General features: G+C 41.6%; 1 protein-coding gene across 1 annotated transcript in view; it reads left to right on the top strand.

Annotated features, from left to right (window-relative positions):
* The window catches only part of LIMCH1 (LIM and calponin homology domains 1), a 356,320-nt gene that overhangs the window by 301,912 nt on the left and 36,082 nt on the right, over nucleotides 1-18,326 (top strand). Inside the window, 2 exon segments of the mRNA XM_047799516.1 lie at nucleotides 220-435; nucleotides 17,601-17,691. Coding sequence (XP_047655472.1) covers nucleotides 220-435; nucleotides 17,601-17,691 — 307 coding nt within the window.

The raw sequence follows: 18,326 nt of genomic DNA on the forward strand, positions 1-18,326 counted from the left end.
CCTGAAAAGGCGGGTGACCTTTTAAAGAGGTCCTCAAAGATGGCTTTTGGAGGAGCCCTGATTTTTAAAAGTGACCCAAAGAAGTTCTGTAGAAGAGGTCTTATTCTTTGTTGGCCTGTGATTATTAAATGCTAGTGATTTAAGGTGGTTCTGAGTGTGTCATTTGTTACCATCTTTCCTTGGGGCATAAGCATGCTTTTGTTTATCTGGTTTCCATAGGTAGATGGAAAAGTCAGCATGAATGGAGAGACAGTTCATGGTGACGAGGAGAAGGAAAGAGAGTGTCCTCCGGGGGCACATACTCCCTCCTTGACCAAATCCCAGATGTTTGAAGGTGTGGCCAGGGTGCACGGGTCCCCCGTGGAGCTGAAACAAGACAACAATAGCATTGAGATCAATATAAAGAAGCCAAGTTCTCTTCCCCAAGAGCTACAGGTAAGAAGCAAACTTCCTTTCCCCCTTTGAGATTCAATGTGAAATGATCTGTTTTTTTTTTTTTTTTTTTTTTAAGTAGGTCTTTGAGAATGATCATTTCTTTCTAGGTGGGTGAGTTAGTTTGCTAAGGCTGGCATAACAAGGCGCCACAAATGCAGTGGCTGAAACCAGAGAAGTTAAGTATCTCATACACCTGCTGGCTGGAAGTTCAAAGTCCAGGCGCTGGGAGGGCTGGTTCCTGCTGTTGCCTATGAGGGAGAATCTGTTCCTTATTCCTCTCCTAGCTTCTGGTGGTTGGCTGGCAGCCTTCAGCATTCCTTGCCTTAGAGATGCACCGCCCTGATCTCTGCCCTCATCGTCATGTGATGCTCCCCCCTCTGTGTTGTCCGTGTGTCCAAATCTCCCCTATTTTATAAGGACACTAGTCCTACTGCATTAGGGGCCCACTGCACTCCAGGATGACTGCATCTTAATCCCAGTCTGCCCAAATCCTATTTCCAAATCACATTCTGAGATACTAGAGTTTAGGTCTTACAACACCTAAGTTTGCGGGAGGACCTGATTCAGCCGTAACAGGCGCAGCACAGGTGTCACATCAGTTTTGAATAAAAAGCCTTTTCTTGTCTCCACGTGACTGGTATCTAGTGTTATAGAAACATAAATAAGTCTCTGAGATACCTTCTTTTCTGTTTTTTCAGGACCCCATCAGGCATGTTAAAACCATTTGAAAATAATTGGTGCCACCAGAACCTGACTCTTCATCTTTGACATTATATATAAAAGGCTATCTTTCTTGTTAGTTAAAGAAAAAAAAAAAAACCTCATTAAAGGGCGCTCCCTGATGGCCTAGTGGCTACGGTTCTGGCATTGTCAATGCTGTGACTCGGGTCACTGCTGTGGTGCAAATTCAGTCCCTGGCCTGGAAACTTCCACTTGCTGCAGGCATGGCCAAAAAAAAAAAAAAACTTCATTTAAGATCAAATTGATTTTTTACTGGTTTGGTCCTTGAAATCCAGAGTAATTAGAAGTACAGTTGAATGACACACTGCGAAATGTAGGGTAGTTCAAGAATAGCAGAAGCAAGAATTCAAAATAACCTTATATTTGCATCTTCGGAGTATAAATCATCAAGAAGATTATACTTTTTCTTAGATCTCTTGCTGGCGTTCATGCTGGTTTTGCTGATCAAACCTAAGCTGTCACTACCACAGATGCAGCCTGGCTTTGGGGGCAGAAACAGACTCTGTTCGACCTCATTTGTCCTCACCCGAGACTGATTTCCGCAATTTTAATTTATAGTGTTTGGGCTGGTATTATAAAGGATGGGAGAAATTGTCAAGAATTCTTCCCCCAGCACCTAGAAAGGTTTGGTTCAGAGGGAAACTTGTCTTCCAGCTCCAGGACTAAGTTAAATGACCCAGCTCGCTAAACCCACCCAGAGGATTAGATATTATTGTTCTTATCTCTGGGATTTGTCCTTTGAAGAATAAAATATGTTTTCTCAGAGGAGTTGGGAGGATGCACGTCTTCCCTGCAGTGCTCAAGCCCTAGAAAGGGATTTAAGTTGGAATAGACCAAAATAACTTCCTCACCATGGGACCATGTTTGCTGGGCTCCAGGAGCAAAGCTTTGGGATCCAGGCAAAGGCTGAATCTCTCCACCGGGAATTTAACTCCGATTTTCATTGGCATCAATGTTACCACCTCTGAAGGGCTCTTCCAAATTATCATGAGATAGGATGTTGAGCTCCGCTAGCAGTGTGGAAACGTTACTGGTAGAGTCACCGTGAACTTACGCTCTTAAATATCAATGAGAAGTTCCCCAAATGCATTAGCCATTACCCAGGTGGAACTGCCACCCTTGTCCCATTCCAGAGCCACGCTGGCCTTGGTCAAGCCCAGTAGGTTAATTATAAGAACAAATCCTAAGGGCTCTGCTATCAGGCAGAGTGTCTACTCACTGTCTTATCTCTTCTGCCCTGTGACCATTTTGTGGTTTAAGTTTGGGGGAACCCTGCCTTTAGATGAAGAGATTTTTTTTTTTTTTTTCCCAGCAAAATCTAAAAGGAATAAGTGAGGAGACCAGATGACGTAAGGTCTAAACTTCCTACACCAACTATTAAATCTCTCTTGTTTAAACCTTTTAACCCTTTTGTGGGGGGAAAAAAAAAAAGCTTTCCCCATCCTGTATGGTGTCTAAACAGAGGAAAAGGGGGTTTTGTTTGTTTTTTGGGGGGTTTCACTAAACCTCTGTTTGAAAAAATACTCATTCTTGGAGTTCCTGTTGTGACTCAGCAGAAGCAAATCTGACCAGCATCCATGAGGATGCAGGTTCGATCCCTGGCATCGCTCAGTGGATTAAGAATCCTGCGTTGCTGTGGCTGTGATGTAGGCCAGAGGCTACAGCTCTGATTGGACCCCTAGCCTGGGAACCTCCATATGCCGAGGGTGCGGCCCTAAAAAGATAAGAACAAAAAACACTCATTCTCAATAATGACTAATTTTCTTATTTTTACAATGAGCAACATAAAAATAAGGGCCTATTCTCTTCTACTGCCAGGCATTTTCCACTTTAATAGTGTTATACTACTAACTCTCTAATGGCAAAGAGAAAAGGGTTAAAAGATATTACCTCCGTTACATAGACCCCAAGTATCCTGTTTCAAAAGAAGCAAAATTGGATGATCTGAAAGACATCGTGTTATTTCAGAAGTTTATACACTATAACAAGCCCCAAACAAAAAGTGGCCTTGTGGACTTTTTTTCTGGAAACCAGCCTAATCCCGGGCAGCCCCAGGATGTAGATCTAAACTCATGGAAGATCCTGGGAGCCTGTTACTCTGGGGGGAAGGAAAAAAAAAAAAAAAACTGCCTAGTTTAGAGTAGTTTCTAGTTCAGTAAACTCTAGTGCTGATGGAGAGGTCATAGCGTTTATTTACCCCATCTCTACTACTTAGGTGCTTGAATTAACTGTGGCAGGGTTATTACAGTATTTTCTGGGTAGATAACTACCTGTATATCTACTAGACTACAAGCTGAGGTATTAACTGCACTACACAAAATTTTGGCGCATTACCAAAACATTCTTCATACTCGCTTACACCTTAATGACATTCAGAGTATCTTATCCTAAGAATGATGTGAAAAGAATCTCTTCTCCAGGAAACCTCCTCCTCATTTCACTTCCTTCTCCATATCCCAAGGAAAGCACCTCTTGACTGTGTCACAGCCAGCATATGCCCATTGCAAGGGTAGAATGCACTGGTCATGGCAGAACACGGTGCCTGGCTTAAAACAGGAGCCTGTATGTCACAGCCTCCCAGGGCTTTTCACCAGCTCGGGCTTGATTTGCTGTTTTTAATTCATCTGCCCCGCTCCGTGGGGCTGTCAAAGGAATAGTGTTCTTCTTTTTAAATGGCGTCTTTCTTCCAAAAACTGCATTCCCAACAGATACACTTTTTACAGAGGAGTAGCCTCACCCACCACTAAAATGTCACAGTTCCTTCAGGGCGAGCTGGAACGGTTGAAAGGGCACAGCGGCAGGAGGCAGGAGCATTAATTCAGACTCAGAGGCAGCGCAGCCCCCAGGGGTGGCCGCCAGACTCCAGTAGGCGATGGGGAGCGGGTGGAGTGTCCGCCCCTCGGATCAGCATGACCACTTCTGTACGACACTATGTCATGTCTTCAGGTTCCTTCTACCTCATCTTTCTCATTTGAAACTCTTGGGACCCTGAACTCTTACTTTAGAAATAGATTCTAAATTAAGGTTGGCTTGTTATTAATATTGAACACCCTGGCTGTATCTATGGATACCAACAAACTCCAAATCATCCTCAGTTGACTCACCTTTAAGGTAATGGGACTGTGATAGCAGTTGCTTTCCCAGTGATTGCATATTAACTGATAAGCATGAATGAATGACCTACCCTGTGCCCCATTTTTTTATTAAAGTATAGTTGTGATTTACAATGTTGTGCCAATTTCTGCTGTACAGCAAAGTAATATATATATATATTCTTTTCCTCATATTATCTTCCATCATGTTCTGTCACAAGAGACTGGATATAGTTCCCTGTGCTATGCATCAGGATCTTGTTGCTTATTGATTCTCAATACAATAGTGTGCATCTACTAATCACAAACTCCCAGCCCATCCCATTCCTTCCCCCTTCCACCTTGGCAACCACAAGGCTGTTCTCTATTTCTGTAAGTCTTTCTCTTTTGGTAGATAGCTTCATTTGTGCCATATTATAGATTCCACATGTAAGTGATATGTAGTATTTGTCTTTATCTTTCTGACTTAGTTCACTTAGTATGAGCATCTTTAGTTGCATCCATGTTGCTGCAAATGGCATTATTTCATGCCTTTTTGTGGCTGAGTAGTAGTCCATTGTGTGCGTATATATATGTGTGTGTGTGTGTGTGTGTATCACATTTTCTTAATATATATATGTTAAGAGTATATATAATGCCTTTTAATGGCTGAGTAATATTCCATTGTGTATATTCTTAATCCATTCATCTGTCAATGGACATTTAGGTTGTTTCCATGTCTTGGCTATTGTGAAGAGTGCTGCTGTGAACATATGGGTGCATGTATCTTTTTGAATTATAGTTTTATCTGGATATATGCCCAGGAGTGGGATTGCTGGGTCATATAGTAATTGTATATTTAGTTTTCTGAGGAACCTCCATATTGTTTTCCATAATGGTTGCACCAGTTTACATTCCCACCAACAGTGTAGAAAGGTTCCCGTTTCTCCACACCCTCTATAGCATTTGTTATTTGTAGACTTACTAATGATGACCATTCTGGATGGTGTGAGGTGGTATCTCATTGTAGTTTTGATTTGCATTTCTCTAAAATAATCAGTGATGATGAGTATCCTTTCATGTGCCTACTTCTGTACCCCATTTTTGAAAGAGGAAAAATAAACTCAGGAGTTCCCGTTGTGGCTCAATGGGTTAAGAACTCGACTAGTATTCATAAGGATGCAGGTTCGTTCTCTGGCCTTGCTCAATGAGTTAAGGATCCCGTGTTGCCACACTCTGCAGCATTGTTTGCAGACGCGGCCCAGATCTGGTATTGTATGGCTGTAGTGTAGGCTGGCAGCTGCAGCTCTGATTTGACCCCTAGCCTGGGAACTTCCATGTGCCATGGGTGCAGCCCTCAAAAGGAAAAAAAAAGAAAGAAAGAAAAAGAAACTCATAAAATTGCTGTGAAAGCAGTTTTCATAAAGCAACTGGGAAAGTATTTAAAGTAATATTTAATGAAGTGCTAGATAATAGAGCCAGAAGACTAGAGGGATATAAGATGGCACAGGACAGGGGAGATCACTCTAGGTTGGGGTTAGTCTAGTCGGGAATGTTTTATGTGAAATGTGGATTTTGAAACGTGTGGGATTTGCTTTGGAATGGAGGAGAGACGCAAGCTCTTCCATGCACTGGAACTGGCAGAAGCCAAGTCATGGACAGTGGTGAGGAGCCCACAAGAGGACCCTGAGAGGGGACCGCAGGGCAAACAGGTGAGGAGGACTAGACGCCACGCACTGCCATGGCCCCCTCCCGGTTTTCCCTGAGACTTTTCCAAGTGGAAATCTCACACTCACTTCTTTTACATTTTAAAATATTGGCTTCATTAAGAAAACCGTATCATAGCCCACATACTAGGCTCCTAGACTCCAGGATTGGAAAAGAACTTGGAAAGTCTTCTAGTCTAAGGACTCATCTTTTAAATTTTATTTTATTTTTTATATTTTAGGGCCACGTCTGTGGCATATGGAAGTTCCCAGGCTAGGGGGCCAGCCAGAGCTGCAGCCTCCGGCCTACAGCACAGCCACAGCAAAGCGGAATCCAAGCCACATCTGTGACCTACACCACAGCTCATGGCAACCCCAAATCCTTAACCCACTGAGTGGGGCCAGGGATTAAACCTGAGTCCTCATGGATACGAGTCAGGTTCCTTATTGCTGAGCCACAACAGGAACTCCAAATCTAAGGACTAATTTATCCTATTTAGGGACCTGCAGAGGGATGTTTTGAAAGATGTTTGATGTCTCCCTTAAAGCTAATCCAGGTTTTCTTGATCCACGTGAGTTATACTTGTGTTTGAATCCCTTCCTGCCTTGATGGTGCCAAAAATGACCCTTTCCTAAAATAACTAAAGTACACCACACAGGAATTCCCTGGTGGTTCAGTAGGTTACGGATTTGGCATTGTCACTGTCGTGGCTCGTTGCTGTGGTAGGTTTGATCCCTGGCCCGGAAAGTTCCATATGCCACGGGTGTGGCCAAAAATAATAATATAATACCCCATGCACTAAGTCAAAGGTCAAACCCCACCTGAGCCTGAGCTTATATATATATATATTTTTTTTTTAAAGTGTAATAATAGCATAGGCAATATTGTGAGAGTTCAGGTATATAGAGCCCTTAGCATAATGTCACGGTGACTCAGACTTGCCCTTGAATTGTTTGTAACAGTGTCATTCAACTAACAGAAGAGAGAAAGTTACCATATAGTTTTTCAGAAGCCTGAAAGAGTGATAGGTGCAAAGTTTTTAAGGTTAAAGTAAGGTCGTTAAAATCCCCGTCTTGAACAGATGTGAATTTCAAACACATGGGATGGATTCCCTGTCATCTTCCAGCTCTGCCCGGCAGTCGTTCCAGCGGTAATTCTGGAGGAAGCATGCAGACATGAGCAGATTTTTCCAGAGGATGATCGCCCTTGCAGATGTGCACATGCTTCCTCCTGCAGCTCATTTTGCTTCTCCTCTTATTCACTTTTCCCCGGTTGTGGCTTCCCTCTGCCACCTAGACCGCACCCCGCGACCCCCAGGACTCCCACCACTTGACCCCCTGTCCTCTCCCTCTTGCCAACTCATCCCAATCGATGTCCTGCACACCCTTCCCGCCGGCGGTCACCTCCCCCCAGATTTGTGGCAATTCTCCCTCTTGAACCAACAGCCAGACTCAGCTGTTAGGTATCTAAACGACTTCACCTGCATTTTCCAAGCTAACTAACAAGATAGGTCTGTTTTTTTCCACCTGGACAAAGCTCTAGGCCCACCTTTTAAAAATTCAGTTCTTTGGTAATGTTTTCAGATTCAAGAAAACAGACAATCAGATCTTTCTTGAAGCATTTCATTTTGCACTGAGAGCAGGGTGAAGGCATTTGAGTAGGTGCTGTTTTCCTTACAACTGGGACCAACTGCAGATTCCTTTGAGATGGCTAATGTCAAGAGATATTTCTCTAGAAACTTTTTCTCAACACAGAAATAGTTGCAAGAGCATTAAATTGAATGCTCTTTTAAAAGTCATTAGAGATATTTAGGATGCAGTGGGTTAAGGATCTGGCATTGTCTCTGGGGCGGTGTGGGCTGATCCTGGCTCAGCACAGTGGGTTAAAAGGTTACGGCGTTGCCTGCTGCATCTGTGGCTCAGCTTCGATTTCTGGCCTGGGAACCTCCAGAGGGAGGGAAGAAAGGAAGGAAAGAAAGAAAATGTGAGGTTCGTCTTCTCTGCACTTTCTTTTCCTCGGTCCTTGCCTACACACAGCAAGGATTTGGAGGTTGCGGGCTGAGAAGCACAGCAGTGGAGCCAGGTTTAGAACCAGCGGGCTTTGTTCCCCAAGAATGCAGGCAGGTAGGCTGGCAGGAGGTTGTGCTGGCCTGGAGGAGACGCAAGAGCACAAGGATAGACCCACCGGTCTTGCCACACAGGGATGGAGGCAGGCGGTCTCTCCAGGCAGGAGCAATCAGCTCAGGATGGGAGCAGTTCTGGGTTGAAGGGAATTTCCTCTAGAACCAACACTGCAGTGTAGCAGCTCTGACCTGGGCTCTTTTAATGAGTGGCTCCAGTCCACTGCCCTGAGCCCGTTGCCTGGAGCGAAAAACGCTCCTGCTGGTTGCCTCGGAGTTTGCAATCAAGAGTCAGGTAGCAGGAGTTCCTGTCATGGCTCAGAGGTTAACGAACCCAGCTAGTATCCATGAGGACACAGGTTCAATCCCTGGCATTGCTCACTGGCATTGCCCTGAGCTGTGGTGTAGGTCACAGAGGGCTCAGATCCCGCGTTGCTGTGGCTGTGGCATAGGCTGGCAACTACATCTTGATTCCTAGCCTGGGAACCTCCACATGCTGTGGGTGCAGCCCTAAAAAGACCAAAAGAAAAGAAAAAAGAATTATGTAGCAATGTACAGCAAGTTTTACCGATGCCCTCAGAGAGAGCAGGCCACCTTGGGTAGGGACTGGCCCTGGCTACAGCTGGGTCTCTCCTTATATTCCTATATCGTGGGTCAGTTTGGGGATCCCTATTCTCTTGCCCCAGGCCACTAATTTCCCCCTACACCCTGAGTGTCTAAGGGGGTGCATTTGGATCCTCTGATGGGTTTCAGGCAAGGACCCCTTATTTGTATGGGAAAAAGATTCCAGGGAGATGCTCCAAGAGCATTCCTCTGGTATCTGCATGGCTTCATTGTTTGATGGCAGGGTCTCCTGTTTTTGGTAACGATAAATGGCCCATTTTGAATCACCCAGGTCAGTGTTCTTATCCTATCCTGCATAACAAAAGAAAGGAAGGGAGGAAAGAAGGGAGAGAGAGAAGGAAGAAAGAAAGAAAAGAAAGGGAAAAAAAGAGAAAGAAAGCAAGCAAGAAAGGGACAATTAAATAAATAAATAAATAAATAAAAATAAACAAAAAAACCTAGTCCATCTGACCTGGATCAGACCTGCACATGGTTTGAAAGTTTGAGGAGTGGGGAGCTTAGGGCTGCATGTAGCTCCTCTTTCGTCCAGTGAAAATAGGTATTTGGTGACACAAAAGTGAAAGGGGGAAAGACACACGTGGCTTATGTGGCACCTGAGTCCTGATGCCAAGACATAAATAGTCTGGTTTTCCAGGCTGGTGTCCAGATGAGTTATCCAAGACTAGAGCCGGGAAATCACTCTGAGTCACCGAATAGTAGCTCAGGAAAGGACCTCGGACATCTCGTCTTCCAGCCCGCGGTGGTGTGAAATGATTCCTGCAAGCTCCATCCTCTGTCCTAGAAGCAGGGCCCCTCAAGCAGCCCCATTCTTCCTCTCCTGCCCCGTATTTCCAGTTCATTCCTCAGAGTTGGGCTCTGGACTGGTCCACCAGTAAGGTTCTTGTTAAAATGAGCAGCCCGTGCCAGGTAGATTTGTGGCGGGAAGGACCACGTCCCTCTCAAGCCAGGAGACTGTCACCTCCCACTCGTGGCCTCAGGGCTCGGTCTGGCACCAGAGCCAGTTTGGATGGTGTCCTCAGTCAAGGGAAAGCCAGCTCCTGGCTTGGGCGCCCGTAACCTCTCTATGCTCTCATTCATTCGTGTCCAGGGATCTGTTTTTATTTACTTGCTTTCATTCTTGAGGCAGTGTTACCAGTTGGAGAAGGGAAAGCATCTCTTCTGTTCAGATGTAACCGAAGGGAAGTGTGGGTCAGAAAGCACATTTCCTAGCGAGGCGGGTGTGTTTCTCCCACGTCTCTTCGCCCTGGTTAAAACTGCCAATTTCGAACTCATTTCCTTTGCAGTAATGATGGGAGTACAGAAGTAACAAGCCTTCAGGATGGAGGATCCAGACAGAAGTTAATTCAACTGGCTTTGGGGATTTCCTTTGATTCCATACAGTCTATGTGCCTATGTAACAGAATACATAAAACCATACGGAGAATGGAAGCTCCCTCTTACTCCAGCCACTCCGAAATCAAGAGTTTCAATAATGTGTCCTTCTCTTCTTTTTCTCGGTGTATTTATAATATTTTTTTTAACATGGGCTCATTTTATTCACATTGTTGTAACTTGCCTTTTCTCTTAATTTATCCTGAATATTTTGCTAGTCATAGCCTGATTTGGGTGCCTAGGATGCATTGAAACGAAACCTGTGAGTATAATTGCCATAAGTCTTGTATCTAACATTGGCTTACCTGGCACGGATTCCATGTTGGCTCTTTGCCAGATACAGTGCTGGGCCCCCAGACATCTCCACCCCCACCCCTAACCTGGCTTGGATGGAAAGCTCCAAGACGCGGGGATGGCTGCGGTGGTCTGGCCTCAACTGCCCTGTGAAGTGAAGACATGGCTAAATTGCCCCCCTGTCCTGAGAGATTCTGGAGGGTTCTCATCTTTTGCATGATAAATGGATGAGAGGTCGAATGGAAAGGGTGAGCCCGAATGGATGAGAAGGACAGGGTGTGGCAAAGGCAGTTTGAACCATTGTAGCAATAAACTTGGGATGCTCTGGTTCTGGCCCGATTCTTATGGGTCAAGAACCTTTAAATACCTGAGGATGACTTGGAAGTGGGTGTGACTCCCAGCCCAGATGGTGGAGCATTGAGGCTACCCGCACAGGTCGGGGTTCCCACCTCCCCACCTACTAGCAGCATGACACTGGGTAAGTCGCTTAGCCTCCTGGGCCCCAGCTTCCTCACCTGTGTATAAAGGGAATATTATTGGTACAAACTTAATAGACTTGTGCTGAGAACTAAGGAAGATAACTATACTGACACGTGTAAATACAGTAAATATTGATTGTGGCTACAGTGACAATAGTATGTAACCTTCATTTTAAGCGAAGAGAAATTGGGTCATCTGGGTGTTTCAGTGTTTGAGTGTTATGCCACAGAGAATGCATCCAGAGGAGTTCCCATCATGGCTCAGCAGTTAATGAACCCAACTAGTACCCATGAGGACCTGGGTTTGCTCAGTGGGTTAAGGATCCAGCATTGCTGTGAGTGTGGTGTAGGCTGGCAGCTACAGCTCTGATTTGACCCCCAGCCTGGGAATCTCCATATGCCACGAGTGCACCCCTAAAAAGACAAAAAAAAAGAAAAGAAAAAAATAAATACATCCAGAAACATGAACATTCCTAAAAGTGGCAGTTCTGCATTACTGGAATGAGGTGTGCTAGTAAATAGTCCCTTAGTGAAGTGGTGCTTGAGGATTTTGTCTCCTTTGCATTATAAATCACGTCTAAAGGACTTCATGAATTATGGGACTTCATGTACACTTGCCACATTTGAGCATCTCTAAATCAAATTATAGCTTATAAAAAATAGTGTGTCCTGTTTAACAGGCAGTGTATTTTCTTTCTTAATAGTACCTAAAATAATATAATTAAAATTGATGGCATCTAGGATTTAATAAAATATGACCATTCATTTGTTCCTGTTTGGGCTGGGAAGGCTTTGGCTCAGTCTTTATAGTTATTTATTTCTATTCATTGGAAACACCAGTGTTCTCAAGAACTTTATTATTATGTTTTTTTTTTCCTTTTTTGGCCACCCCATGGCATACGGACTTCCTGGGCCAGGGATCAGATCCAAGCCGCAGTCGTGAACTAAGACGCAGCTGCGGCAACACTGGATCCTTAACCCACTGTGCCGGGCTGGGGATCGAACCTGCGTCCCAGTGCTTCCAAGATGCTGCTGATCCCGTTGTGCCACAGTGGGAATGCCTCAAGAACTTTATTCATCAACATTTATCTGCAAATTTGTTTCCCAACCTCAGATAGTTTTCTATAATCTAACCCATTCAGGGAGAAAACCTAAAAATCATTTCAGACAATATTTTATATATTAAAAATAAGTATCTCTGATAGTATTCATATATTTACATCATAAAACAAATATCAATATATTAATAATGTTAATATTTCTCTGTATTTTTTGGGGGGGACACTTTAAATTATAAAGCCCAGATTATTCTTTTGTAATCCTGGACTGGTTGATCTTCACATGCTACTATCATATCAGTAGTTCATATAAAGTGTATACACACACACATACATACCGTTTATATATATATATATGTAACTTTATTATTCTAAAAAAAAAGACTTTGGTTTATTTAACTATTTATACTCATTACGTTTCTTAAGGGGCTTCAATTCAGGCTTATTGATATATTAAAAAGTTACAAGTTCCCATCATGGCTCAGTGGATAACGAACCTGACTAGTATCCATGAGGATGGGGGTTTGATCCCTGGCCTTGATCAGTAGGTTAAGGATCTGGAATTGCTGTGAGCTGTGGTGTAGGTCAAAGATGTGGTTCTGATCCGGTGTTGCTGTAGTTGTAGTATAGGCTGGCAGCTGCAGCTCCAATTCGACCCCTAGCCCAGAAGCTTCCAGGCATGCCTGTGGGTGCAGCCCCCAAAAAGACAAAAGACCAAAAAAAAAGTTACAAAATCCATTAAGTAATATAAATGTAATGCTTATTCCTGCCTAGGGTTTTAAAGGTGGATTTTAATTTAATATTCTGTTCTTCCAGAATTGATGCATGGTTACTCATCATTAGAAAATGACCATTTAGTTATGAAATGTCAAAACCACCCCCATCCTCCAAAAGGAAAAGCACATTTTTGCTGCTAGATGTTATTATTAAATCCTTTAGCAGCTTGAAAGGCTTACTGCTTAAAGTTTGTGTCTTTTTTTCAACTTTGAAAATTTGCAAATAATTTTTTTTACAAATTTTTCCCATTTTTAAAATTGTGCTAAAATATACATAAAATAAAATTCACTATCTTAACCATCTTAAAGTGTACAGTTTGATGATATTAAGTACATTCGCGTTGTGCAACCACTACCACATCCACTTGCAAACTCTTTATCTTGCAAAATTGAAACTCTGTACCCATGAAACACTAACTCCCCATTATCCCCTCTCCCCAGACCCTGGCAAACAATCATTTTACTTTTTTTCCCCCCTCCCCTTTTCCTCCAGCCCCAGTCTCTGGTAACTACCACTCATGTTACCGTGGGTCTGGCTTTTCTTTATTGTAATCTTTTAGATCATGCGATATTTTTCTTTCTGTGTCTGGCTTATTTCACTGGGCATAATGTTCTCCAAGTTCATCATATTATCTCAAATGGCAGGATTTTCTTCTTTTTTAAGGCTCAGTAATATTCCATTGTATAGTGTGTATGAATTAATCTGTATATACAAATTACATATGTTTATAACTTTAATATTTATATATCGCAATATATGAATTGTATATTATGTAGTATATATATATATACTCACACACGTCTTCTTTATCTATTCATCCATCAACCTGTAAGTTGTTTCCATATCTTGGCTATTGTGAATAATGCAGCAATGAACATGGGGGCATAGATGTCTCTTCAGGATAACTGATTTCATTTCCTTTGGATATATACTCAGAGGTGGAATTGCTGGATCGTATGATAGTTCTATTTTCATTTTTTTGAGGAACCTCCATACTGTTTTCCATAGTGGCTGTACCAATTTACATGCCCACCGTCAGTGTACAGTGGTTCCCTTTTCTTCACATTCTCAACACTTGCCATCTTTTAACTTTTTGATAATAACAATCCCTAACAGGCGTGAAGTGATATCTTTTTGTGGATTTGATTTCCCCAATAAGTAGTGATGTTGAGCATCTTTTCATATACCTGACTTCAGTTGGCCATTTGTATATCTTCTTTGGAAAAATGCCTATTCAGGTCCTTTCCCTATTTTAAAATTGGGTTATTTTCTTTTTTGAGTTGCAAGAATTCCTTATATATTCTGGATATCAATCCCTTATTGGAAGTATGACCTCCAATTCTATAGATTGCCCTTTCCTTTTGTTGTTTCTGTTTCTGTGCAGAAACTTTTTGGTTTGATATAATCCCACTTGTTTGTTTTTACTTTCGTTGCCTGAATTTTTGGTGTCAAATTAAAAAAAAAAAATCATTGCTGAGAACCAATGCCAAGGAGATTACCCCCTATTTTCTTCTAGGAGTCTTATAGTTTCAGGTATTACTTGTAAGTCTTTAATCCATTTAGACATTGATTTTGGTGTATGACGTATGATAAGAGTCAAATTTCATTCTTTTGCTGTGGATATCCAGTTTTCCCAACACCATTTATTGAAAAGAATATTCTGGAGTTCCCATCATGGCTCAGGAGAAACGAATCTGACTAGTATCCATGAGGACACAAGTTCGATCCCTGGCTGTGCTCAATGGGTTAAGGATCCAATGTTGCCATGAGCTGTGGTGTAGGTCATAGACTTGGCTTGCATCTGGCATTGCTGTGGCTGGGGCATATGCCAGAGGCTACAGCTCTAATTTGACCCCTAGCCTGGGAACCTCCATGTGCTGCAGGTGCAGCCCTAAAAGACAAAAAAAAAAAAGGCTATCCTTTATCCATTTTCTAATCTTGATTCTTGGTGGCTTTATTGAACATTAGTTTACCATAAGAGCATGGGTTGATTTCTGGGTTCTCTATTCTATTCCATTGATCTTTGTATCTGTTTTTACACAAATACCAAACTATTTTGATTACTGTAGCTTTGTAATATAGTTTAAAATTAGGAAGTGTGATGCTTCCAGCTTTGTTCTTCTTGCTTAACATCATTTTAGCTGTTTGGAGTCTTTCATATTTCCATATGAATTTTAGGGTTGTTTTTTTTCTATTTCTGTGAAAAATGCCATTGGAATTTTGAGAAGGATTGCATTGAATCTGTAGATTGCTTGGGTAATATGGATCTTGTGTCATCTTCAATTTCTTTCATCAGAGTCTTATAGTTTTCAGCATACATATCTTTCACGTTTTGGGTTAAATTTATTCCTAAATATTTCGTCTTTTTCATACTTTGGTAAACGGGATTGTTTTCTTAATTTCTTTTTTGATAATTCTATATTGATTTTGGATCCTGAAGCTTTACTGAATTCACTTATTAGTTTTAACAGAGTTTTTGATGGGGTTTTTAGGGTTTTCTCTGTATAAGATTATCTCATCTGCAATCAGAAACAATTTTACTTCTTCCTTTTCAATTTGATGCTTTTGTTTTTCTTACCTAGTTGCTCTGGTTAGGACTTAAAGTACTATGTTGAAGAGAAGTGATAATGTAGGCACCCTTGACCTGTTCCTGATCTTAGAGGAAAAGCTTTTAACTTTTCACATTTAAGTACAAGTTGTGAGCTTATCATTTATGGCCTTTATTATGTTTAGATACATATTTCTATAACTAATTTATTGAGAGCTTTTATTATGAAAGGGTGCTAAATTTTGTCCATTTTTTCTGTATTCATTGATATGATTTGTATCCTTCACTTTATTAATATGATGTATTATATTTATTGATTTGCATATGTTGATCCATTCTTGAATCTTTGCCTAAAGTTTCTTTGTTTTTAAAGAATTCAGTGACAGTTTCCACCAAACCATTGGCTTAAAGGGCTTTCATTTTGGTTACTTAAAAGGGAAATTTTATGAGTAAAATATATATATATTTGTGAGAGACCAATAAGTTTATGGGTTTTTGAGAACCCACAGGGATATTTATAAAGCATTTAATAATTAAAGCCTTTTCTAAAACCAAGTTTATTCTTTATCTTAAAACCTCTTAAAATTTACAGGATATTTATACACACTTTAAAAATTCGATGTTAGCCCTTTACTGTAAGACACTATTCTTAAAAATTGCCATAGTCATTAACTTATTCTGTTTGGTTGCTGAGGTATATTCCAGCCAGTATTTAAATCAACTTTTATTTACTTTTTCATTTACTATAATATCAGTGGCAGAGTCTTGGAATTCACTCTAGAGTCAGTTGGCTCCCAACTAAAGATAATTTAAAGTTACATTCATTTTATTTTCTGATTTTGGAAGCAATACACAGCATAGCCATCGTGGAATATTTTGGAATATGTTTTAAAAGAAGAAAAAGTCATCCAAAATTTAAGCACATTAAAAATAATCACTATTAACCTTTTAGTGTATTTCCTTAATGTCTTTTTATATACAGTAATAGCAACTATATTTGTGCATACACATAGCATATATAAAGTTTTATATATGCAGGCATCATACATTTTTTACATTTTTTAACTTAACATGAGATAATAGGTATTCTCACGTATTATCAACTATTGTTCAAGCCCCTTTTTATGCATGCATAATATTGCCTTTTATGGATATACGGTAATCCATTCCTCAATTGTTGGACATTTAGGCTGTTTCAGATTCTCTTCATGTTACTAATTCCATCAAGCATCCATTCTCACCGCTGAAGTACTACTGAGAGAGAAGAGCCTCATGGTGAGACGACTGTGCCTAGTAGATTAGACAACACGGTCCAAATCAGAGAGACCCCTTAGTAGAAGAACAAGGGAGTAGAGGCCAAACTTGGGCCCTGGCTATAGAGACAGAAAGGAAGAGATAGTTATGAAGACTGTTGTATTAGAACCTTGGCAAGACGTAGCAATTGATGGACACTCAGGAGGTGTGAGTCAGGAAACCCTTGAAAGTGTAATTTATTTCATGGGGAAAACTAATGCCATAAACTGAATCATCAGAGTTAGAGGAGGGGCTTGTTTGAAGGCAACTTTTAGCATGTTGAGTATGAGCCATTTACCAGGACACTGATGGTCAGCTCAGCTGCACTGAAGCTTTGGTGGATTCTCCGGCCTGGAAAATACAAGCCTTAAATGGATGGAGAATGTAATGGTGAACCCATGGGAATAGTGGATACATTTGCAGGTGATCCTGCACATGTGGAAGAAATAGTTGAAGTTTTTAAGAAGGACTCATTTTGAGGAGAAGAGAAGGAATAAGAACCAGTAAGAGGAGAGAGGGAGATGGGAGTTGGGGAGAGGGAATAGATGAGAATGAATGGGAATAAATATTTGGGTACTAGAGTTGTTGAGAGCCCAGGAAGAGACCTTCAAGAATAAAATCCTTGCCACCAGCATCTAGGCTGACGACAAGCTCCTGAGAGGTTAATGGCAGCCTTAAAAAATTTTTTTTGCCCACTGGTGCTATGATCTTAAGGTAACTTGAAAGGCATTTGAGAGCAAGTAGAGGGAAACATTGATTTTGAAAATTTGGTGGCAAAAGGAAGGAAAGGCTGGGGCTATGCATCTGAGGCAGTCAGAGAAGGGAGAGGTAGTGGGTTGTGTGAGCCTTCATGATATGGAGCTGCTTTAGCCCTTCTTATCCCCTAGCGGAATGCCTCCTTCCAACAAACCCAGCCTTTCACTACGACACTGCCTAGGAAATGGAAAAGAATGAATTCCTATAGGTAACTTCCCTTGTTGGTATAAAAGTTACCATTCAAAAAACGAAAGGAAGAAATCCTTTACTGTTTAGAACCTTCCAAGGAATCATGTATTCAAGGCAGAAAAAAAATCTTTCTTTCAGGCAACCATTGAGGAAACTGATGCAAACCGTCAAGAAGATGAGAGTGATGGTGAAAAAAGAGAAAAAGGGAATACAGACATTGTCTCACCAGGTTTGTTTTTATAACGGACTAGTTTTAAGGTAAATCATAATCACTCAAGATATACTGAAAATAGGTCCAAAAAAAGCAGTTAATGAGGCTCTATAACTGGTGTGATTGTGCTGCCACCTAGTGGCATGATGGGAGAAATGCTGACTGTGCGATGTATCTTGCTGTGAAAAACAGGAACCTATGTTTTTGGCTACCTTGGTTTCTTTTGGGTTTTTTGGTAAGCTTATCTCCATCACTATGAAAAGATAAATATCATCTTTAAATAAATAATGCTAAAAACTTAAAGTTATATTTAACACACAGTAACAGCAATAGATAAGACATTTAAAATATATCATGAAAGTAGATACTGAAAGGTAAAGCTGGTGATTACTTTGAAAGAATAAAGTGGAGTTCCCATCGTGGCGCAGTGGTTAACGAACCCGACTAGGAACCATGAGGTTGCGGGTTCGGTCCCTGCCCTTGCTCAGTGGGTTAAGGATCCAGCGTTGCCGTGAGCTGTGGTGTAGGTTGCAGACGCGGCTCGGATCCCGCGTTGCTGTGGCTCTGGCGTAGGCCGGTGGCTACAGCTTCGATTCGACCCCTAGCCTGGGAACCTCCATATGCCGCGGAAGCAGCCCAAAGAAATAGCAAAA

This window comes from Phacochoerus africanus, chromosome 10 (genome assembly GCF_016906955.1).
Source record: "Phacochoerus africanus isolate WHEZ1 chromosome 10, ROS_Pafr_v1, whole genome shotgun sequence".
Lineage (NCBI taxonomy): Eukaryota > Metazoa > Chordata > Mammalia > Artiodactyla > Suidae > Phacochoerus > Phacochoerus africanus.